Source organism: Xenopus tropicalis, chromosome 9 (genome assembly GCF_000004195.4).
Source record: "Xenopus tropicalis strain Nigerian chromosome 9, UCB_Xtro_10.0, whole genome shotgun sequence".
Classification (NCBI taxonomy): Eukaryota; Metazoa; Chordata; class Amphibia; order Anura; family Pipidae; genus Xenopus; species Xenopus tropicalis.
This window is the reverse complement of record NC_030685.2, coordinates 24,930,478-24,955,149: the sequence shown is the minus strand read 5'-3', so window position 1 is coordinate 24,955,149 and position 24,672 is coordinate 24,930,478. Positions and strand designations below refer to the sequence as shown.

The window sequence follows — 24,672 nt, the reverse complement described above, 5'->3', positions numbered from 1 at the left end:
CTTGTGTATAGTAGTAAACACAACATTTCAGCAGGTGAAAATAAACATGGTCACTTGCACAGCATATTGCCCACATTTATAAATGAGCCTCTTGATTTGTTATTTAATATTCTTTCTGTAATTTTCTGCACTTCACATTTACAGAACTATTCCATTGAATCTTTTGAACCTACATTTGTGAAGATACATGAAATTACTGATGTGTGGGAGCCTCCGGTGGAGTTCATTGCCACTGTAGAGATGCCCGACCACCCCGCGCCATTATTGGGTAAGTGTGATCATAAAGAGACTAATATGCACCTTTAATGTTTATACTATGAGTTCCTGACTCTGATTCACTATTGATATTTTTGGTAAAACAGTTAGGAATGAAGTAATATTATATATTGTGGTCTATTATTTCCTGATATATTTTTTTGAGGGTGTAGTCCTGGTTACAATAACACTCACAGGGTACAGTGCTAATGATGCCATGTTATTTGTTATAGATTCTCCTGAAGTGATTGAGCCTCTGAAAAGTGAGGTTGGACTGTCCCACACTGTTGGACAAATGATCCCAGCACAGGAGAAGGGTGGATATGAGCCTGAAGAGGACACGGTAGATAACTTCACTGCCACCTCTTCTAGTGTCCCATCAGCTGTAAGTACATTCCATGTATTCTTTAGAAATGATGTGCATATCACATTCTAGCTATGTAATATTCAGTCTCCGTATGATATATAATTCCTTTTGTTCCTTTGCAGTGTGAAATGGTTGACAATGGCTCAGAGTCAGACGCCGAGTTATTAGGAGAAGACGGACCCTCTGACAGGTATTGGTTTATACCATAATCTCTGGTATTAGTATTCTGCTATCATTCTTCTTGCCATTGTTATTATGACAGTGTTTTTTCTTTTCAGCTCCATACCCAGATCTGCCATGTCTCTGGAAAACTTCAATCTGGGAAAGGTATTGGGTGAAGGCACATTTGGAAAGGTGAGTTGCTGTGTCCCTAATAAGGGTTATTACCCTGCTAAAGCATAGCCACTGACCTTACTGTCTCATTCCAGGTGTTCCTGGCAGAGTACAAGGAAACAAAACAACTGTGTGCCATAAAGACCCTCAAGAAAGAGAGGATTATTGCCAAGAATGATATCAAGAGGTCAGTTAAATGGGCATCATTACTGTTTCTCTGCAATCTCCTAATAGCTTTAATTTAGTCATATACAGGTATATTTATAATGATTTGCTTTTGCTGTCTCTCTGCACAAAAATTGCCTGTTAGTAAGTATAATCAGTATGATTCATATTTATTGCTACTTTAAACAAAGTGTAAAAAGTATTTAATGGTCTATTTGTGTACAAGTTCCCCTGTTCAGGTTTCATGTGGTGAGTTTTATACTCTCTCCCCCCAGTGTTTTCAAGGAGAAGCGAATCCTTCAGAAGGTTACCAGCGCAGAGCACCCATTCCTGGTTTCCTTATACGCCACATTCCAGAGTGAGAATCACCTCTTTTTTGTCATGGAATATCTTCCTGGAGGTGATCTGTGCCATCTGCTCGAGCATCAAGGAGCATTTGAGGAGTCAAAAGCCATGTAAGTGGGAATTAGGGATTAGGATTCAGGGTTGATCCATGTGAAATACTGGGGTGTCTGACTGGTAGAGAGTCCTGGCACACTGAGAATCTTATTTATATAGAGTAGCATTCACATATATGTCCTAAATCTATCAAATCACTCATTGAATTATTTTCCTCTTTATGTAGGTTTTACACTGCCTGTGTAGTCCTCGGCCTGGAGGAATTGCACCGGAACAATATTGTTCATAGGTAAGTGTTACAGCTCTTATAGCACTGTACAAATCACATTATCCAATATAAAATAAAGAATGATGTAATTTATCTGTGTCTTCCCCTCGCTATAATGTCTGCTATTAAATAATTTTCATTTTTCTTTAAATTCAGAGACTTGAAACTGGAAAATCTAATGGTCGATGTGCATGGCTATCTGAAAATCGTGGATTTTGGCCTGAGCAAAGATGGTAACGTTTGTTGTAATTGCAAAGCATATAAGGGAATAGTTGGGGTGGATCTGGATGATTTTTATATATATCTATCTGTGTATGTGCAGTATGTATGCAAGCAGCTGAGGGAAGTTTCTCACAGATAGGGGATACAGATCATCTTACAGTGTCTTTTTGTCTTTAAGGTTTCAGATATGGAGATCGCAGTAAGACCCGGTGCGGAACAAACTGCTACATGGCCCCAGAGATCATTGATGAGATGGCATACAGCAGGGCCGTTGACTGGTGGGCCCTTGGGGTTGTGTTATATGTCATGATCATGTTCCAGGTAAGCATAATGCCTACAAATCAGCTATCACTGTCATTATAATTATAAATGGGATTTTAAAATACTTTCCTGGTCATCCCCAGGCAGCATGAAAAAACACAAATGGGTAGGCTCCCCTGTCAGTATGCAGAAGAAAACACACCTCCTTATTAAGTTTAAATACCTCCCCCCAATGGCACCTCCCTGTCTTTGTTTTCTTCTGTCAGTAACACAGAGCAGGTCACACTCACAGGTCCGTTAGGATCAGATTACCGGGTGCAGTTTTTTTGGCAGTGTCTCTCCACCCGAAGCCCTGCCGTTATCAGCTGCGGCTGTGTGAGCAGGGAACCTCTGCGGCAGGTTTCTATGCCTTTTTGGCTCCGTCCAGCGCTACTGCGCTCCCTTCATGCCGGCTACCCGGAAGTGACGTCATCGGGGTGCGCGCGAGGTTTAAAAAACCTCAGTGTGTTGGCAGATCCTGCCCTTAGTAGCGGTTCTTGGCGTTTCTTCGGCGTTCTGCGAGGAAACATGGATCCAGCTGCCCCTAAACGTGCCGCCTCTCGTATGCCTGGGTGAGTGTTGATCTGCTTCAGTTTTTTTCCCCCCTGGGTTTTTTTCTACTAACTGCGAAAAGAACTGCCAAATCTACTTAGTATTATTTTTTTCCATGTGTGCATTAGTGATTCTGCCCCTGTTGAAGAACCTTCTTCTAAAAGGGACAAGCATCACAGTAAGGAGAGCAAATCCAGTACCAGGACTTGTAAGGCTTGTGATAGTCCTGCAATCAAGAATAAGAAGTTATGTCAGGCCTGTTTTGATGATTATGCTGCCAGAGACCTTACTGATCTTTCTGCCACTCCTGCTATGGTTCATGATACTTGTCTGGATAAACCTTCCACTTCTTCTAGCATGCCGGTAGATCAATCTACCATTATGAAATGGATTAAACAAGCCGTATCTGAAACTGTTAATGTTTCTATTAATAAAGCCCCTGTTGCCTCCCAGGTCCTGATGTCTTCAGAGGATGAGGGTGAATGTTCTTGGTCTGAGGAGGAGAGTCAGGAGGATATTCAGTGTTTTGAGGCTAGATTCATCCCTTCTTTAATTAAGGCGGTCAGGCGGACCTTAAGTTTGGAAATTCCGCAGGCGGAGACAGCATCTACTTCCCTCTTTACTAAGAGGAAGAAGCCTTCTTTTCCCATTCACCCAGAGATCAAGGAGCTGATTAATCAGGAGTGGAGTAAAGGCTCAAAAAAGTCGCCTGTGGAAGCTAAGTTTGCACAATTGTACCCCTTTGCAGCGGAGGATTCTGAGGTTTGGGAGAATACTCCCACAGTTGATGCTCCAGTTGCCCGCCTGTCCAAAAAGACCGCTCTCCCTATAGATGACATCTCGGCGTTGTAACATCCGATGGATAGGAGATTGGAGACGGAGTTGAAGAAAGCATATTTGACAGCAGGGGCAGCCTGCAAGCCGGCGGTTTCAGTTGTGTCGGTAGCCAAGGCTATGTCTATCTGGGCAGAGAATATTGAGCAAGCAATTTTGGAAGATTCTCCCAAAGACAAGCTAGCTGAGGCACTATTAGATCTCAAGAAAGCGGCAGATTTCTGTCTAGAGGCATCAGTGGATCTTTCTAAGCTGGCTGCCCGGAATATGATGTATGTTATTGCCGCTCGTCGCGCCTTGTGGCTGCGTGTTTGGTATGCTGATACAGCCTCAAAGAATACTCTCTGTAGATTGCCATATGAAGGGAAACGTCTTTTCGGAAAGAATTTGGATGAGATCATCTCTAAGTCAACAGGAGGTAAAAGTACCTTTTTGCCTCAAACAAGACGTTTTCAAGAACCTAAGAAGCAGTTAGATAGATACCCTTATAGGCGTAGGGAAGAAGCTAGATCCTACAGGCCTGGTAAGGAGTCTAGGGCTCCATGGCGCACCGGTCGCTCTGCCTTTTTTCGTTCCAACAAACCTAAAGTCTCCAGATCCCCCAAGCATCAACCTAAGCCCCAATGAGATGAGGCCGGTCCAGTCGTCTGTGGGTGCGAGATTATTGAAGTTTCAGCAGGTCTGGGCCGAAGACATAAAAGACGAATGGGTACTTTCAATTATTTCAAGGGGGTATCGTCTGGAGTTTACAAGGAAACCTGTAAGAAATCATTTTGTGGCTACAAAAGCAAAGCCAGAAAACCATTTAATCCTGCAGGATTACATTTCGCAGTTGCTGATAAAGGAGGCAGTTCAACCGGTTCCCCCAGAGCAAAGGGGGCAAGGATTCTACTCACCTCTGTTTCTAGTAACAAAGGCATCGGGAGAGTTGCGACCGATTTTAGATTTAAGGGAGTTAAACGAATTCATAAAGCCTCAGCGTTTCAAGATGGAATGCCTGAGCCTGATAAAGGCAGCGGTGCAACCAGGAGATTGGCTGGCATCCCTAGACTTAAAGGATGCCTACTTACACGTTCCAGTGGCAGTGGAGCATCAAAAATATCTCAGGTTTGCATGGAAGAACCAGCACCTGCAGTTCCGGTGCCTGCCGTTCGGGCTCTCTACATCCCCAAGAACATTTACGAAGGTCTTGGTTGTCCTAATAGCGAAATTGAGAAAGGAGGGCATAGAAATCTACCATTATTTGGACGATCTGCTCGTAGTAGCAAGGAGCAGGTCGATACTCCTTCATCATGTAGCACAAGTCAGGAAGATCTTAGAAGGCTATGGATGGATCATAAACGAGGGCAAGAGCCAACCGGAGCCTTCCCAGACCATCATTTACCTAGGTGCCTTCTTCAATACGAAGATAGGGATGGTTTCTCTTCCCCATCACAAGATCATGTCGATTTCAGCAAAGACCAAGCAGTTGATGTCTTGTCAGAGTCTCCCAGCCAGGGAGTTTATGGCCTTGTTGGGTCTGTTAACATCCACCATAGGCCTGGTAAAGTGGGCGAGGGGGAAGATGAGAATCATCCAGAGATGTTTTCTCTCCCAATGGAGAGCGGAGTCTCAGGACTGGTCGCAGATTATTCTTCTTTCTCGGAAGATGAAAGTACAGCTTCGTTGGTGGCAGAAACCAGACAATCTTCGCCAGGGTTATCCATTGGCAGAACCCAACTGGGTGGAAGTATTTTCGGACGCATCAGGTCAAGGCTGGGGAGCTCATACAATGGAAGTGTTAGTCCAGGGTTCATGGAATTCAGATCTATCCCATCTCCCCTCGAATGTGTTGGAGCTGAGGGCAATTATGGAGGCCCTGAAGCACCTCAGGCCATATTTGTGGGGTACTGCTGTGAAGATAAGGTCAGACAACATGTCGGCGGTTTCCTACATCAGAAAGCAAGGTGGGACAGGCAGTACCAGGCTGATGAAAGAGGTCAAGCCAATCATGGATTGGGCTCAAACCTACCTAGTGGATATTACAGCAGTTCACATAGCTGGAGTCAAGAATCATCAAGCGGATGCCTTGAGCAGGATCTTAATAGACAGAGGGGAGTGGGAACTGAAGAAGGAAATTTTCAGTTGGATAACCTCCAGATGGGGCACCCCATGGATAGATTTAATGGCCTCGGAGAGGAACCACAAAATCAGTCGTTTCTTCTCCAGAATCCCATCCCCTCGGGCGATGGGGACGGATGCATTCTCACAGAACTGGGAGAGCCTTTGGGCCTATGTGTTTCCTCCGTTCCCTCTGATCTTCAGAGTGTTGAGGAAGATTCTAGTATCCCACATGAATGTGATAGCAATAATCCCGAACTGGTCTCGCAGACCATGGTACCCGTTACTCAAACGTCTTTCAATCCAGAAACCTCTGACATTGCCTCTAGTGGAGGATCTGATAAGTCAAGGCCCTTATCTTCATCCGAACCTTTCCAAGCTCAACTTGGCGGCTTGGAGATTGAAAAGTCCAGATTAAGATCACAAGGCTGTTCTGATCAGGTCATACAAACCCTAGTCCATTCAAGGAAACGATGTACAGTCAACACATACGACAGGATCTGGGATCGATTTGTCTCCTGGGCGCAGGAGAAAGGCTATGATCCTTTGAATCCCTCAACACCAATCATTCTGGATTTTCTTCAATCCGGTTTGGACTGTGGCTTGAGTATAAGTTCACTGAAGGTACAAGTTTCAGCTTTGTCCGCAGTTCTAGGGAAGAGATGGGCTGAGGAGCCATTGATTGAACAGTTTTTCAAAGCGGTATTAAGAATTAACCCGCCAGTCAGAAAATCAGCCCCACCATGGGACTTACCATTGGTCCTCAAAGCTTTATCTTCTCCACCCTTCGAGCCAGTTGATCAGATCTCATTATGGTATCTATCCCTTAAGACTATCCTTCTCGTGGCTCTGACTTCTGCCAGGAGAATTTGTGAGTTGCAAGCCTTGTCAGTGGAACAACCATATACTGTTTTTCACGAAGGAAAAGTTGTCTTGAGACCTGTGCCTTCCTTTTTACCAAAAGTTGTTTCAAAATTCCATTTGGATGAACCTATTATTTTACCTGCCTTTCCAACAGATGGCGAACCAGGTGCTCTGGATGTGAAGAGAACCTTGGAAATATATATTAAAAGAACAGAACCTTTTAGGAAGTCTGAAAGGCTGTTTATAATTCCTGCCGGAGCAAGAAAAGGAGAAGCAGCTTCCAGGAGCACCCTAAGTAGCTGGATAGTTAAAGCTATCGTAGGAGCCTATAAGGAACAGGGCAGATCATCACCTAAAGGTATCAGGGCGCATTCCACCAGAAGTGTCGCGGCCTCTTGGGCAGTGGAGGCAGGTGTGTCGTCAGAGTCCGTGTGCAGAGCTGCTACTTGGGCATCTTCAAATACATTTATTAAGCATTACAAGCTAGATTTAATTTCTTCGGCTGAAACCCAGTTTGGGCGTTCAGTCTTGTCCGCACTTAGAAAATAAATTACACGCATCAGGTTTTGTCTCCCTCCCTTGTTTATTGCTATGGTATTTACCCATTTGTGTTTTTTCATGCTGCCTGGGGATGACCAGGAAAGGAGAAAATTGTTTCATACTTACCGTAATTTTCCTTTCCTGGTCATCCCCACGGCAGCATGCCCACCCTATTAACCTTTCTGCTTTATTTTACAGCTTGAAAACTAAGACAGGGAGGTGCCATTGGGGGGAGGTATTTAAACTTAATAAGGAGGTGTGTTTTCTTCTGCATACTGACAGGGGAGCCTACCCATTTGTGTTTTTTCATGCTGCCGTGGGGATGACCAGGAAAGGAAAATTACGGTAAGTATGAAACAATTTTCTCCTTTAATGAAATTAAATTAGAACACTGGTTTAACAAATAAATATTTCATGTTTCAGTTCCCATTTGATGCAGAAGATGACATGGAATTATTTGAGAGCATCAGGAACAACAAACCTGCCCTGACAGAGGAATTGTCAGAGGAAGCTCAGTGCCTAATACTAAGAGTAAGTGGATGATTTGGCTGTGGGACTGGGATGGGGCCTGATGGTTCTGTCAATTTAACAATTTTACCTTTATTTTAGTTACTGGAGAAAAATCCATGTCATCGCCTCGGATCCAGCGAGACTGGTGCTGAAGAGGTTAAAGCCCATGAATTCTTTGAAGTAAGTTTATATTGTAATTATTGTGCATCAAGCCAGGAATACAGTAGGAAGCTCTAATGAGCAAAACCCCTTATACCTCCTGTATCTGTCAGTGTTTGTATGTAACAGAATAATCAGCTGTTCCATTATTCTAGAGCCTTTCAGGTTAGATACTCACTATTTAATTTCACCTATTTTACAGGATATTGATTGGGAAGAATTTCTTGAAAGAGAACTGATGCCTCCATTTAAACCAGATGTCAGTGGCCTTACAGAGAGTACCAGGCAATCTGAATGCCAAGCCTGGGGATTAATGCCGCCAGCTGAAGCGATATCAGCAGAAGCAGAAGCGTTATTTGAAGGATTCGACTATTCAGCTGAGTGAGAGGCAATTGCAAGGGGCAGATATATGACTGGAAAGGGCGGGTGGAGGGCCAGTCCATATACAAATCAGAAGCCCCATTGACTTAAAGTTAATATCAGATGCCCCAAGTCATCAGTTTCTGAAGGAACAGTCTAATGGTGGCGCCAAAGTATCTGTACATCAGCCTTAAGGGGCAGAGTTCTGGACTGAGATTCAAAAGAGACCCTGACATTTCAAGTACAAAGAGATCCAAACAGCCCCCTGTGGCATTTGCCAGAATCTACAGATTGCCACTCCGGGCCTGACCTGATTGTAAAGGAACAGCCTAATGGTGGAACAACAGTATCTGCAGGTGGCGCCAGAGTATCTGTACATCAGCCCTGAAGAGCAGAGTCATTCAAGAGTCAATGAGTGAGATACAGACTGTTGGAAGGGGCAAATATATGACTGGAGCACAGTGGGAGGACTATATCAGGTCTGGACTGAGATTAAAAAGAGTTCCTGGCATTTCAAGTACAAAGAGATCCAAACAGCCCCCTGTGGCATTTACCAGAATCTACAGATTGCCACCCCGGGCCTGCCCCAGATACACATGAGAAGCCCCATTGGTACGAAATGGATATTGGATTCCCCAACATCAAGTTGTGGAGGAACAGCCTAATGGTGGAACAACAGTACCTGCAGGTGAGCCCACGTTCTTACAGATAAACCTTAATAAGTTCAGTTACTAAAAATAATTAGTAAATGTTATTTACACATTAAATAAAAACAAATAATTGCACCATTTAAAAAGTTTAAATTGTTTCCACAGCAAAAACGTTGCCGATTACTACACAAACGTCTCCATCTGCGTCGGCCAAAAAAGGTCTAGTACCAAGGTAAGAAGCAACTCTTTCATTTCACACCCAATATTTAAAGTCAGAATGTATTTTCATATTGGACCAACTTGTATCTCAGATTTAATGGGCGTTTAGATGAAATTGCTGCTGTGTTTCTGTTTCTCAGGAGTGAGATGGAGGCGACTGCGGTCAAAGGAAATCTTATCGAGTTCTCCCCTGCGCTCTCCTAGGAACCCTGGATAAGAAGGAGCTGCTCTCATATATTTCAAGTTTTTCAATATGCATTTTCTATTAGAGCAACTGGGATTATAATTATAAGGGGAAGTACTGTGAAAATGGAAATTTAATATAAACTTTATCTCATAGAACATTTTCATTTTGACAGTATTTCCCCTTAATGACCATTCATATGTAATTCTTGCTGTTTATTTTCCAGGTATGAGATGGAGCGGCTGCAGGGAAAGGAAATCTGCGCTCTCTGAGGAACCTTGGCCAGGAAGAAGCCATTGCTGCCGAGCTCCACCAGGCGTCTTATGTGCAACCCAATCCTGAAATGGGGAGAAATGACAGGATGAGCTGAAGAGCCATGTCACCTGATAAAAATGAGGGTCTGCCATTTCTGGGCAATGCTGCATTCAAAAGTTATGGTTTATGGTGGCCGACCCTATCCTGATGGACCTGGCTAAATGCCCCTTTTGCCTAATTATTAAACCTAACTTTATGTATGGCACTAGAAGAACAATGTAAATATGTGAAAATAAAACATGCTATTTTTGAAAGCTATGATCTTTGTATTAATTGGAACCTTCCCTGCAGGGAAACACAATACATTGCCAATACATTTACACTGATACAAAGGGAAGAGACCCAATGTTCCAGTTCACACTCTACAGGAAGCGCAGGGTTAAGAGAGGGTTTTATGTTGGAGGCAACAGGACACATATGGAAACATATCTGCCAGGTTAACTGACTTGTAATCAGGGTCGGACTGGGCCGCCTGGACACCGGGGCCCTGTGAGGGGGGTTAGGGGGGCCCTGCGGGGGGGGTTAGGGGACACGCCCGGCTGGGGGCACCTGCAGGGCCCCTGGGACGGGAGCCCCGGTGGGCCCTTCACCCCCCAGTCCGACCCTGCTTGTAATGAAGATAGTCCTAGTGTGTACAAATGTGATAGGGGCCCTAGACTATAAGCAGGGACTGATATAAAATGGCAATGTAATGGGACTGGGACAAGGGAGGCCTAAACTAAAGTTGTGTGCAATTCTGCTGCAAGATTGGTTCTGGTGTCAGTAGGTGTCGGTGGGTAGGCCCTTGGGAACATTTTTCTCGCTGTATTGTATGTTTGTCATAGTACACAAAATGTTGGCACTCTACAGATAAATGAAAGTGGCACAATAAACAAATACCAGGAAGTACCTCAACCATACAGGTGGCACATTGGCCGAATAAGGCCTTAGCATGTGAGTCAAACTTGTTCAGAGGGGAATATAATTTAAAACAATCAAAGGAGAAGTAAACCCTCTATAATAAGTCCCTTTGCCGATCCAATTCATTGTTCCTCAAATCAACATATAGTATAGAGCAGCGCTGAAGGCTACAAGGGAATAAGAGCCATCTTTGCAGTATATAAAGAATTATGCAGCACAAGCACTGTGATACAAACACCGACATTGGAACCAAGTGATTTTATTGTTCACTGTGAATTTTAAACACATGGGTGTATATTTATATTAACTTTATTAAACTTGCTGGCTGTTATTCCCTTGTAGCCTTCAGTGCTGATCTGTGCTATATGTTGAAACCAAGATGATAGCTGTATATGGGTGCCCTATATTTAGGCAATAGAAATATGGAAGGTACACATTGTATGATGTTCTTATATAAAAATAATTTACTAAAATCTCTACATTCACACATTGTGTTAAAGTCAATGCGGTGCTTGTTCTGGTTTTGGGGACTTACCAAAGAGATTGGGGGTTAGTGCCGCAAAATTAATTTGACTACTCAAAGCAGTTGAATCTGACATATTTCCATACATATAAAGAGCCAACAGTCTTTGGGATATACACCAATTCATTAATGTAGGAAGGGGATAATGTCTATGATAATATTAGAACTGCTGGGAGTCCACTGGGTATTCCTCTGGTTTGAATCTTATTAAATATGCCCCTAAATATTTATCTGCCTCAATAAAAGAATGGCATCATCAAGTTCTTCATCATCATTACTTGTAATATAGAAGGAGGACGCGGTTTTAGCAGAAAGGATGGAAGTTTTCAGAAGTTTTATTATAAAGGCTTTGTTTGAGAAAACTGGAGATGGAAATACTGAAGGTTGGAAGGTTTGAATGGGAAGGGAATCATTGCAGCTAGCTCACTTTGATACTTTATTCTGCCTGCTGAGAAGCTGTCCACAGAATGCTAGGTGCATTTATACCTGGCTAAATATATACTGTATCACCTACTAGAATAGGGAGCTTCTCTCTGCTGTGTGTACGTGTGGTGCTACTGGACAGTTTGCATTAACTTTGAACCTCTGCACGCATCGTACCTTCCTAATGCACAGCCCTGTATGAGAGCTCTCCGTTCTATTAGATACTTAACCCAGTGTAAATGTACGTAGCATTCTGTGGATTTTTTTTAACTGGAATGGCAAGGAGAATGACTGAAAAGGAATAATGGGAGAAAGAGAAAAATGGTGGGGGGAGGAGAGCAGGAGAAAAATATAAAAAAGGAATAAAAAAAGCACAGAATGCAGAGAAAGGAGAGATTAAAAACAAAAAACTAGAAAAGAAGGAATCAAATTGGGGAGGGAAAATATAGAAAATAGATAATGTGATAGAAAACTAGTAAATAAAAAGGGACAGAAGATAACTCACCAATTGCAATTTAGCACCATATTACAAACGTACAAAACGCGTCAGGCACATGTTTATTTTTAATGTGAAGAAATAAAGACCATGTTTTAGCAGACCCTTGCAGTCCGGAGTGCTTCGTGTCCTATTTCGCATTTGACCACATTAGTTAATGACTCCTTTGGAATACAAAAAAAAGAAAACGAAATAAAAGGGAAATAAGAAAAAAACCCAGCATGAAACTACAAAAGAAAAGAGAGCAAGCTGCAGCCATTGTATCTGTATTGTTTTTACCTATTAGGTATTTGCCTGTACTAAGCAGAATTCAGCAGGAACAGCCCCCAAAGGTTGCTCATAGCCTGTACAGAGAGATACCATAAAACTATGGCACATAGGGATTCCCCTGTACTAAGCACAATTCAGCAGGAACAGCCCCCTAAGTTTGCTCATAGCCTGTACAGAGAGATACCATAAAACTATGGCAGCATAGGGATTCCCCTGTACTAAGCACAATTCAGCAGGAACAGCCCCCAAAGGTTGCTCATAGCCTGTACAGAGAGATACCATAAAACTATGGCAGCATAGGGATTCCCCTGTACTAAGCACAATTCACAATGCACTAGGGGGGCCCCACCAAAATGTTTCCAATTGAGCCCTGCAGTTGGTAAAGCTAGCCCTGGACCCTCTAATTACTTGGCCATACTTGCGCTATACTCTGCATGCCCTTCCCTGTCTGTGGGCCATATTCTGCCTGCCCTATGCTGCCTGTGTGTATGGTACACACAAGCAGCATAGGATAGGCAGAGTATGGCACACACAGGCAGAATAGTGACACAATGCTGCCACTGCTCCTACAGTCTGAGCCTGAGGTGTGAACAATGCATGTATTAAAATGTGTGAACAGTACATGAATAAACAATACAGGGGGATTACATCTTGAATCTGAGGTGTAAACTACGTAGGGGTCAATAATCTCAGTACTGATACTATTTAAGGCTTACACAAAGGTTAGCGGTCACTGCAGCCAGACAGGTGGGGGGCCACGGGCCGGATGTGGCCTGTGGTCAGCCAGTTGGACAGCACTGCTCTACAGAATCCTAATGCTGAAACTGACGGGAGCAGAAACAATGCAATATTACAGAAATATATACGGCTTGTTTTTGGCAATCTACTGCTTTTTCTAAAGTGGCAAAAACACATTGTGCATTTGATGGTCATTCAGGTTATTTGCAGGCAGCATTGGCCACAGCAGGCATTCCTCCAAGCCGGTGGTTCTCAACCTTCCTGCTCCAAGCAAACATGTGATCTGCCTCACTTTTAGTTAGGCCAGGCTGCTCTTTGCTGACTGCCAGCTGGTGTCAGGGAATGCTGGGTACAGGAGCACAGGTACAGACTGAACATACAGAGAACAATAGAGACATGATGAGGGGATTATGGACAGAGGCAATTGTTGTAAAATAATTTATTGAAATATATTTTGATCCTGATTAATATTGCGAAATAAGGACTTTTATTTGAATTATTCAGCTTCATGTTCAGCTTTGGCTAAATCACCCGAATAAGGTTGTATTTACATAATTACAAAAGCACATAAATATCTGTATAAAAGAGAACAATGTTTGTCAATGTGAGCGGGACGGTGACACACTGCAGTCATTCCCATTATATCCAACCACTTAATGTTATGCTTCAACCACACCCCTTGCGCTAGCTCTGACTCCCTTAAATTCTCTGTGAGAATTTTACTGCATCTGACCTTTACTAATGGACCAATGAGATGCAATAACACTACCCAACACCCTGCAATTGGTCCAATTTGGAGGGTTTTATACTATTTATTCTTCCTCTCTCTATATAGTGTATATAGCGATACTCCCTAGGGAATAACCACCAACCCAGTGTGGCGCGTCACTATGGTCAGTGCTGTACATTAGCTGCAAATGACCAGAGAAAACCTGAGATTATTTTGGGTGCAGCCAATCCCTGTGATCCTCTGGTGATGTCATAACCCACTGGGCTCACTTGCCGACACTTCTCCACTGTGCAGTGTGGGTAGCTTTCTCCTCCTGAGAGCCCCTTGTATCAGATAGGGCTGTGTCGGGCACCAATAGGCCCAGCCTTACTATAGCTACATTAGTTGGGAAAAGGAGGAAAAATATATATATTTTTGTAAAACAATTCTAGTATCGTGAGGATCAGGAATGATTCCAAGACCCAAAGTTACAGAGAAGTACAAAGTGACAAAGAAGCAGCACCTTGTTGCCTTAGTAGGTTCTGAGCAGGGTCTGATACTAAGGGTCAGAGTCGGGCGAGTGAGAGCGCAGAGCCACTGTAATAAAGGAAAGCAAAGAGAGAAAAGAAGCCGAGCAAGAGAAGGAAGAGTTTGCGCATGAGAATGTAATGTGGCTGCAATGGCTGGGGCCTCGTTTTGATGTAAAAATCCACCGAATCAGCGAAGGAGAATTTCTTCGGGCAGTAGCCCAGCTCTTTGCAGGCTTTGTTTATCCGAAATGTGTGCGTCTTGGAAATCTTCAGTACCTGCAATATACAACAGCGAAGGTTTGTTGGTTGGCCAATTCTTAGCAACTTTTCAATTGGTCTTCAATTTGTATGATTTTCTGCCTTTCCAGTTTTCACATGGGGGTGAATGACCCCATAAAGTGCTGCTCTGTGAGGCTACAATTTTAGACCCTCTCCTATTCATATTCCAGTTTTGCATGCAAACGACTAACTGGTTGCTAGGGTCATTTGGACCCTACCAACCAGATAGCTGCTGAAATTCCAAGCTAAAGAGCAACTGAAAACTATATAACTAAATAACTAATAATTTTAGAAAAAAATCCCACGATACCTGATTGTTCCGGCATTTTCACGCAGTTGTAAGAGGCAAGAAAAGAGAGGGCAATGTCTGGAATATTATACCACACAGACACAAACAAGCATAGCGCACCTATAACCCCGCCCAGTCCACCCATTGACCATCCCCTTCCACCTTTCCCCTGACTGGCCCGCCCATTTCCCCACCCCTTACATCATAGCCCCACCCACAACTGATGTCATGCCCCGGCCCCACCACGAAGGCTAAAATTAGTCACAGAAAAAGGCGGCAACCCTACACCCTAGTGGCTACCATACTCGCACACCTTTAGTCTAACTTTTAAAACTGTTTTCTAAATAGGACAGGTGTGAGTATATTCATATAAAGAAAATAACTTTTTACTCAAATGTGGGCACTAACAGGGATAGAAGGTACAAAATATATAATTCCAAAAGCTTGACTTATAATAATAAAAAAAATAACATTAAAAAAACTAGTTAGTCCCAGGCCTAGGACTATGCTATTTTATCCACTTACCTCATATCTGGTCAGCACTGGGTTTAAATTCACAAAGGGCCTCAGTGCCAGGTGGAGATATTCAAAGAAGATGGCTGCAACATGAAACAGCAAAATCCCATAGTAAATAATGGTAAATAAACAAGCAAATAAACGTAGGAAGCTTTGCTGTTACCTGAATCATAGACCAGAGAATAGGGCAGGGATATCCAGGGATCGCTAAATGCCAGCTTCTCAAACTGCAAAGGGAACAGTGACAGTGGGGAAGTTTGTGCATCTCTAGGTTATAGTTCTACTTATATTTCTTGACTAAGGGTACATATTTCCTAAGTATGGACTCTGTGGGCACACATCTGCCTGCTGGTAACAGGTGAATATGTCAGCTGAGCAAACACCTAGGGGTATATTTATCATGCTGTGTAAAAAGTGAAGTAAAACATTAATGGTGATGTTGCTCATAGCAGCCAATCAGATGCTTTGCTTTGGTTTTCTAACTGTTGAAATCTAATTGCTGATTGGTTGCCCTGGGCAACATCACAGGTAATGCTTCACTCCACTCCATGCATATTGGCTGAATGCTTTATGGCCATTCTACACTCATTGACCAGTTACAATAGGAGCTCAATCCCTTGATGAGACCAATTTACACATTATTTCTAACACATTTGAGAGTCTGACTTACCAGTGGGTGCAAAAACTCGTAAATGTTGACATTTTCCCCATCGTGAATGAAGTACGATTGTCCACTCTAAATACAAGAGAAGAGGCCAGTTACTGATGTCTGTATACAGAGAGGATAACATTCCAGTCAGAGCAGCCATCATAAATTATGTGACTTGTACTATTTAGTTGGCAAGGACCAGGCCTGGACTGGCAATCTGTGGATTCTGGCAAATGCCAGAGGGGCTGCTGTAAGATGCCATAGACAGTCACTATTTATTGGGCTGGTGGGGGGCTGTTTGTGCCTTTGTGTACTTGAAATGCCAGGACCTATTTTCAATATGGACCTGGCAAGGACTTCCCAACCCCTCCACACACACCCTGGATATTATCCCCACAACTCCCTTTCGCTCCATGCAAGTTCTGCCCCTTTTGGACCTGCAAAACTGGGCCTTCCATGGGGAACTGTCCCCTAAGTCCTGCGCTGCTGGCCCTGAATACAGCGAGTACTTACTGCGATATATCCTTTAGAGGCGGTCAGTGCCTCCGCTGCCAAGATATGGGCTTCCACAAGATTGTACAGGTGAATCCAGTTCAAAAATGTTTTCTGACTTCCAACAGTAAAAAATATCAACCCTTTCTCAATGTTACTCTGTGGATACAAATACAAAAACTCAAATATACAGTACTTAATATTCCATGGAAATCTTTTCCTGCTAAGGAGTCTTAACAGAATGCACATTGAAGGAGCTGGCATTGCCTTACATTATTCTACCACACATAGTGCGGGTATACACACATGGGACATACCACTAATCTGGGCAAATGCCTCTGCTCATCTGGCCCATAAATTCCAGGTGGCCGTAGCACACATGTATGAAGTTTACCTCCTCCTGGCAATAAAATTGGAGAAAATGTATTAACTGACCCAACTTCACATTTATTTTATTCTTAAAACGACAAGTCATGCAGGTTATTGAATGCTGGGAAATTTGACAACATTCATGATTAAAGGGCAAGTAAAGCCTGGTTTCCAGAATCTTTAGTGCTAGGGAATGCATGATGGTTTGATTACAATTACTTGATCAGAACCAATGGCATTTATAAAGCGCCACAAGGGTACGCAGCGCTGTACAGTCTTACAGAATAAAAAATTACACACAGGGAGGACAAGTGATATAATAAATAAATAAAATAAATACATATATGTATATATATATATATATATATAAGTGCCATGTGGTATGAGACACAGTAGGAAGGAGGTCCCTGCCCCGTAGAGCTTACAATCTGAGTGGACATGAGGGTTGCTACTGTATATAGGTCAAATAAAAGATGGACGGCAGCAGGAAAATTCAGGGCCACCAAAAGAATGGACTGATGTGTTAGTGCAGTATTTTGTTGCTGGAGCCATCAAATATGTCATTTGGCCAGGGGTGCCCAAAACGTTTGCATTTAACTACATCACAAATGGCGTCTGCTGCACATTGTACAATGAGAGAAATGGGTAATGGTGTTATCACCATATTGGGAGTGGGCACTGGCACCCCAAGAACATTACATGGTGAGAGGTTCTGGCACCCCAAGTAAATTAGATACAATAGGGGCGATTTACTAAGGTGCGTTAAAACGAACGCTATTTATAGCATGCGGCAAAAATTTTATCGCGTCTAATTTTTCGCGTCTAAATGCACGATTCACTAAAAGCATACTTGATGCTGCTTGCATTATTTTAGTCGCAAAGACTATTTTTGTGCGGTATTTGATGGAACGAGCACTAATCAACGCACGGCGTACAAATATTTGCCGCGTGTGGAAAAACGCACGCCACGTTAGCCATACACGGCATTACTTTTGGAAAATTACTGTACTGAAAATGCCCATTTCCCTGCAAACTGGCGGCTGCATCACTCTGGGGCCAACACAGACTTGAATAAATCCCACTGCAAAGTCCATATTGTGTTGCCAAAAGCTCATGAACTGTACTTTTCTATAATTACCGCCTGCCTCAAGTAGTTGTTAATTTTCGCATAGACTAATGCGATATTTAGCATGTCTAAGTGTTCGTGAATCATGCGTTAGTGTTATTTCGGCACGCAAATTAACGCATGCAATATGCGACTTAACGCATGCGGTAATACTGTAGCAAATCACGCGTTAATTTTCGAGTCTATTTTAACACAAAAAAGCGTGCAATAAAACTTATTGACCTTTAGTGAATCAGCCCTAATAGGTACTAACACTCCTAGCACCCACAATTACACTGGAATAAGGATTTTTAAAGGAGAAGGAAAGGTAAAAACTAAGTAAACTTTATCAGAAAGGTCTATGTACGCATCTCTCTTCTCTCTCCCTTTTCCTGCTGCCCTCCCATAAAAGTGCTAAGAACTCACCCCCCCACCTCAGGAATGTGGATCTGAGCCAATCAGCAGGAAGCTTCCTCATAGTTTTACACACTGTGCATGTACAGGGGTCTTGGTCTTGGTGCAGGAGCGAGGCATTATGGGAATTTTGATTACAGAGCTCAGTGTTTTTTTTCCCTATGAGGCTTCTGATTATCTGAACAGGAGAAATATGGGGAGACTTAAGGGCACTATTGAGAGAACTGAAGGTATGCCTGCAGCTTGAGATTAAGTCTTTATTAGCCTTCCCTTTTCCTTTAAAAATGCTGCATTGTGGGTAAAAAAATAGAGAGAACCTTGATCAGAGCAGATGAAACTGAAAGAGGCAAAGTACAAAACACTAGTAAGTCAGAACTGGAGGTTGCTGTGTCCTGGGACTGTGCCTCTGCAGGTATCAGATGGAGAAAGCTCTACCTATAACCTCTCTGTGGCTAAATATATCTGAGCCTCACCCGAGCGCTAAGTCTCATGTTGCACTTTACGTTAATTTGTCTTACACTGCCATTTCTAACCTTATCACTGTTCTGGGAGGATTAAGTGCAGAACTGACCCCCTCGCTATGGAAATGTCTAGGAAGCTGCAATGAATAATTCCAGATGGGTGTATCGGGTGACAGCGCGGCGTCTGCCGTCGGCAAATAAACACCAAGAAGCTGCTGTACCAGCAAATGTACAAGCAGCTCTATTTATATGGGGGGGGGAAGCTTTGTGGGACAGTCCAGCCCCAGACAGCATGGTGCCTTAAAGGAACAATATACCTGTGTGTTAAATATAAACCTTAATTGATTTCAGCTTATTGTTTTATTTATTGTTGTCATTATTTATTTAGGTGACATTGTGCCCAAGCTCCCTTGAAACCCATAGTTCATTTGTCCCTATATGCACCACTGAAAACAGGTGGTAAAACAATGGCGAAGCGGAATGTATAAAAGCTCCAGCCGTTATGTATTTCTGTGTCCCTATTCATTTCCTCCTTCTTTAAAAATCTAGAGACTTTTCTAAATCAATAATGAAATGGTTGAGGAGCAAGCTATCCAGTGCAGAGTCCCCATGGAGGAGTCAATAAATATGGCTGTCCTTCACTATTTTCAGGTGCAGGGCCCAGGGCAACTGCCTGTATTTACCAGCCCCTAAAACAGTTAAAGAACTGCATTCCGAGAAACATACAGGCATCCTAAATAGTAAATATCATTACTTACCTTTCAGAGGTCTTCTATCTGCTGCCAAGATCATCTGGTCGGCAATGGTCTTTGACCTGGAATAAGGATCTATTTGCTGGAAATAAAGTAAGATTTGTCTGTTATTTACATTCTATATCTACTATCTCTATTACCTATTTGGAGCTGCAAGGGTAACTATATATATTCTGTCTGAAGTTAAACACAGAGGTGAAGCATTGGATCTTGGTCTGAAAATGGAGGATGAGCATTGAGTGGTCTTCTTGTCTACCCCAATTCAACTCCCCAGTATATTCTCTGAGTCAGGTGATTAGCTAGGGGAAATGTTCATTCCAAATGTGTTTAGCTACAAAATAAAAGCTGGTATTTGGGGAGAGGGAAGGCCTACAACATGGCAGTATATGCAGAATCAAATAAAAAGACTGCATACTTTTTAATTGATGTATATTGCAAAGTTGCTTGAAGTTTTTTCAAAAAGCTTAAGTTGTGTTTGGGTGAAGTTCCCCTTTAAGGGTAGTTAGTATTACGGTGTCCTTGTCCATTGCTCACCACTGCTTGATTAGGGTGCCTTTCTCTGCCTGTCTCTAGACTAACAACAACCTCCTCCTGCTGCTTACTTGGTATTTACCACCAATAAGATAGTTTAGCTTCTCAATGCAGCCATATGAACAACAGTATTATGGCCCCTTTTGGTGTTATTGTTTGATCATCCATGTTCATGTTTGGGCAGCTTGGGAGAAAAACTGTCTTTTAATCTTGTAATCGTTCTTTATGTGTATACAGATAAGGAGGTTCCCAGACTTCAGACTGGCCCATCTATGGGAGGCTAATATTGATAATGGGGGGGAAGGGGGGTAGCCAGCATACAGACTGTGGGTGAGATATCAACTGGAAATATCGAAAGGGGACTGTTAGAACCATGTTTACATATATCTCTAATCCTGTACATTTAAAAAATCTGGTTTAGTGCACTATAACTACATTCTTGTGGACACTATTACATTTTTGGCCGTTTATGCTATTCAAAAGGTCACCAGGCCCAGATGGACAATCTGTGGATTCTGGCAAATGCCATAGACAGTCACTATTTATTGAGCCTCTGGTGGGGGCTGTTTGGGCCTCTGTGTACTTGAAATGCCAGGGCCTAGTTTGAATCCCAGTCCAGACCTGCTTCATACTATAGTTTAGTTGCCCTTTGCAGAGTAAAGGCATGCAAGAGCAGACCCTTGCCGAGTAAAGTTCCCAGCCCAGAGCAACAAATTAAGGGTTTAAGATGATAAAACCTTTTCCAGTGGAAAGTAAGTTACAGTCTCCTCATCGCCATCTTCTATTGGGTTACCGCCGAATACCACATTCACAGTGCTGGTATAAATCAGCCTGGGGATACTTCTCTGAACACACACTGGAAAGAAAATGAATATAAACTGAGCTCATTTCATTAACAGAGTGCATAAACTGTATTTTTTACCCCCACGCCAACATATATTGGGTAAGGGAAGCAAGAGAAGTCAACTTGGTGGAGTCTATGGTAATAGTTTAGGAGATTCGGACTGGCCTAATAGCCATTTTCTTTTTTCCTTCTACCTTCACTTTGTAGTCAGGGTATTCTGGACCTTAGCATTTTAAGGATAATATGGAACCTTTTGTTGATTTATTTTGGAGTACAGGTATAGGACCCGTTATCCAGAATGCTCAGGACCAAGGGTATTCTGTATTTTGGATCTCCATACCTTAAAGGAACAGTAACACCAAAAAATGAAAGTGTATAAAAGTAATAACAATATAATGTACTGTTGCCCTGCATTGCTACAACTGGTGTGTTTGCCTCAGAAAGACTACTATAGTTTATATAAATAAGCTGCTGTGTAGCCATGGGGGCAGCCATTCAAAGGAGAAAAGGCACAGGCACATAGCATATAACAGATAAACCCTCATTATATGGGGCTTATCTACTAGTTATCTGCTATGTAACCTGTGCCTTTTCTCCTTTTTTCAGCTTGAATGGCTGCCCCCATGGCTACACAGCAGCTTATTTATATAGTAGCTTTTCTGTAGCAAAAACACCAGTTTTTTTGCAGAGCAACAGCACATTATATTTTAATTACTTTAAAACACTTTAATTTTTTGATGTTACTGTTCCTTTAAGTCTGATAAAAAAAACAGTAAAACATTAATAAACCCAATAGGAATGTTTTGCATCCATTAAGGATAAATTATATCTTAGTTGGGATCAAATACAAAGTACTTTTTATTATTACGTAGAAATAGAAAGTCGATTTAAAAAATCTGAATTATTTGATTAAAATGGATTCTATGGGAGACAGGCTTTCGGAATTCAGAGCTTTCTGGATAATGTGTTTCCAGATAACAGATCCCATTCCTGTACATCTGTACATGGGAATATTCCTGCTTGCTGTTTTTCTGGTTCTTGTCTGCCTAAATAATATTGTTACTGACTTGTTGGTTCTGAGTTTGGCTTATATATTGTGTTACCTTTTCAGCTGAAAGGTCCAATCAGTGAATAGAAGACACATACCATCAATAACAAGCTTTGTTCCACCGATGTTGATTGAGTCAATTTTTTCCTTCTCCAGCTAAAACGAGAAGACATAGGAGGGTGTAACTGAGACGGAATGGATTTCAGAATCACTTGTATTCAGTGTAAAACCAGGAATCGACCCTGCAGGCCTTCCGAAAATATTAAGTTGTGAAAGAAACCCTATTAGAGGTCTTAAAGGGGTTGTTCACCTTTGAGTTAACTTATAGTATGATGTAGTAATATTCTAAGACAAATTGCAATTGGTCTTTATTTTTTATGATTTGTGGTTTTTTAGTTATTTCACTTTTTGTTCAGCAAAGCTCCAGTTGGAATTTCTGCAGTAATCTGGTTGCTAGGGTTCAAATTACCTAAGCAATCAGGGAGTGGTTTGAATATGAGACTGGTTTATGAATAGGAGAGGACTTAAATATAAAAATGAGTAATAAAATGTAACAATTACAGTAAAATTGTAGCTTCACAGAGTAATGTTTTTTGGCTGCCGGGGTCAGTGACCCTCATTTGAAGGCTGAAAAGGGTTGGGAGAAAAGGTAAATAGTTCGGAAACCATAACAAATAAAAACGAAGGCCAATTCAAAAGTTGCTTAGAACTGGCCATTCTATAACCCCTTTAAAGTTAACTTTTAGTATTCTGTATTCAGAATGTCCTAGCAACTTTGCAATTGGTCTTCATTATTTATTTTTTTATAGCTGAAAAACTTTTGCCTTGTGAGCTTACAATTTTATTGTTACTTTGTATTCCTTATCTTTATATTTAGTTCCTCTCCTATTCATATTCCAACCTCTCATTCAAACCACTGCCAGGTTGCTAAAATAAACAAGACTCTAGCAACCAGATAGCTGCTGAAATTCCAGGAGAGCCGAAGAGCTGCTGAACAAAAAGCTAAATAACTGAAAAACCATAAGAAATGAAAACCAATTGCAAATTGTCTCAGAATATCAAAGTCTATGCCACGCTAAAAGTTAATTTAATGGTGAACAACCCCTTTAAGTACTCATTTACTAAAGAAAAGAAAATTTACCCATAATGCAACATTCTCAGAATTCCAGAATGATTACACCTCCATCAATCAGATGCAAACTTTTGCACCAGATATAAGAGGTGCAAGTAACAGATGATATCAGTGGCATAACTTGACAGTGCCAGGCCGCTCCCTGCTACCCCGAGAGCGCCCCCTGGCCGCCTTCCCAGCTCCCTGGCTGCAGGTAGAAGAGCGGCTGGGGAGGGGGGATTTTCATCACTATAAGGGAAGCAGATCCCCACCATGGGGTCTACTTCCTTTATAGCTACGCCAGTTAATGATATTATCTTTTTATATCAATAACAACAGTATTAATAATAATAAACATGATTTATGCACAGACACTCACTTGTTGGTATCCTGACATTCCATAGGAAGCTACATGGAAAATACAATCCACTCCTTCACAAGCTGTGTACAGGCAATTGTAATCTCTAATATCTCCCTGCAATGCAAAATAACATTAAAAAAGATGTTTTTCTGTAGTGGAGACCCAGTACCACATTGTGTGTGTGTGTATAGCACAGATGTGATCCAATCAAACCCTGTGTGCTTTTAGGCAGGAATCACCAGATAATTGCCCATAATGGTATCTTCCAAAGATTCCCATAGGGAGTAATGCAGGGTGATTCTGGGCCCTTTGGCGAGGGAAAAACCTGGGCAGGCAAACTCCAAAATAAAAGCTTTTTATCATTTAAAATGTTCCAGTAAGAAGCAATTTTAATGGCACAGGACCAAACCAAGTACAAATACACTGAGCCACATTCAGTTCAGTGAGAAAAGCATATAGTCTAATGCAGTTCATGTATATAAAAGATCATGACACTTGTGTTGTAACTTGGGCGAATAACTAAAGAGGAATTCTCATTACCTGTATGAATACGGCTCCACTTGGGATTTCCCACTGAGATCTGTTGATGTCGAATAAGAGCACAGAGATTCCAGACTGGGCCAGGGCACAACCAAGGTTGTGTCCCACGTATCCCCCTCCTCCTGTCACCAAAACTTTGGTTATTCCTGCATGCAGCAGGGTGCCGAGATGTGCGCTCGGGGTGCAGGCAGATGCCTGGCTCTGGTGGGGCACCACTCCATTAGCCCTGTGCTTGATGCTGCCTCTGAATGGCCGACTGTTCCTCAGGCAAGTGGAGCACACATCTCCCATCTCCACCCGACTTCTCAGGCCTTCTAACTCGTATGCTCCTTCCTTCTCTCTCATCCTGCAGGCTGTGATCCAGATGCTGCAAAGGTGAACACACGTTTAAAAGGTGAATAACAGATAATCTGTGCAGGGAAGAGACAAACAGGAACATGGGGCTTCCATTCTTATACATAATAGGAACAATAAATAGGGAAACTTTAAAGGGGACAAACACAGAATAAATTAAACACAACATTTTTCTGAAACAATTCTTGTATTTTTTGTGGGGGGGATAATATAACATTGTCTCCATGTGGTTGCTGGGGTCAGTGACTCCTGGCAGACAGAAAGCAGATTTATCACCACCTGGTTGTTAGGGTAACTGGGAACTCAGCAGGGGTGTAACTACAGAGGAAGCAGACCCTGCGGTTGCAGGAGGGCCCAGAAGTGCAAAGGGCC

General features: G+C 42.3%; 2 protein-coding genes across 3 annotated transcripts; one reads left to right on the top strand and one right to left on the bottom strand.

Moving 5' to 3' along the window:
• Nucleotides 1-767: 767 nt before the first annotated feature.
• Nucleotides 768-8,691, top strand: LOC101731207 (protein kinase C-like). 2 transcript variants are annotated; one of them, XR_004220522.1, is made up of 4 exons: nt 768-1,142; nt 1,396-2,020; nt 2,188-2,330; nt 7,623-7,673. XR_004220522.1 is itself a non-coding variant. In XM_031893604.1 (4 exons), the coding sequence occupies exons 1-3, from the start codon at nt 1,966-1,968 to the stop codon at nt 7,740-7,742; spliced, it is 318 nt and encodes a 105-aa protein (XP_031749464.1). In that variant the 5' UTR covers nt 1,152-1,965; the 3' UTR covers nt 7,743-7,889; nt 8,071-8,691. The 2 variants fall into 2 exon arrangements, 1 of the variants encoding a protein (XP_031749464.1); XM_031893604.1 differs by lacking the exon at nt 768-1,142 and adding an exon at nt 8,071-8,691 and having other exon boundaries at nt 1,152-2,020; nt 7,623-7,889.
• A 4,721-nt stretch (nt 8,692-13,412) lies between these two features.
• Nucleotides 13,413-24,408, bottom strand: sdr42e2 (short chain dehydrogenase/reductase family 42E, member 2). The gene is made up of 11 exons (XM_004918285.4): nt 23,947-24,408; nt 23,425-23,520; nt 22,033-22,090; nt 20,780-20,898; nt 19,518-19,593; nt 16,728-16,810; nt 16,432-16,569; nt 15,940-16,005; nt 15,433-15,496; nt 15,279-15,352; nt 13,413-14,461 (listed from the first exon to the last, which is right to left on the bottom strand). The coding sequence occupies exons 1-11, from the start codon at nt 24,289-24,291 to the stop codon at nt 14,222-14,224; spliced, it is 1,359 nt and encodes a 452-aa protein (XP_004918342.2). The 5' UTR covers nt 24,292-24,408; the 3' UTR covers nt 13,413-14,221.
• Between the last annotated feature and the right edge of the window lie 264 nt (nt 24,409-24,672).

Bases quoted from the DNA above. Each gene is read 5' to 3' on its own strand.
- LOC101731207 (XM_031893604.1), top strand. From the start codon at position 1,966: ATGGTCGATGTGCATGGCTATCTGAAAATCGTGGATTTTGGCCTGAGC. The intron at 2,021-2,187 runs GTAACGTTTGTT...TTTGTCTTTAAG, and splicing joins TTTTGGCCTGAGCAAAGATG to GTTTCAGATATGGAGATCGC. The intron at 2,331-7,622 runs GTAAGCATAATG...TTCATGTTTCAG, and splicing joins ATGTCATGATCATGTTCCAG to TTCCCATTTGATGCAGAAGA.
- sdr42e2 (XM_004918285.4), bottom strand. From the start codon at position 24,291: ATGAGAGAGAAGGAAGGAGCATACGAGTTAGAAGGCCTGAGAAGTCGG. The intron at 16,570-16,727 runs GTATGTCCCATG...TTGTATCCACAG, and splicing joins GGCATTTGCCCAGATTAGTG to AGTAACATTGAGAAAGGGTT. The intron at 14,462-15,278 runs GTAAGTGGATAA...TGTATATTGCAG, and splicing joins CAGTGCTGACCAGATATGAG to GTACTGAAGATTTCCAAGAC.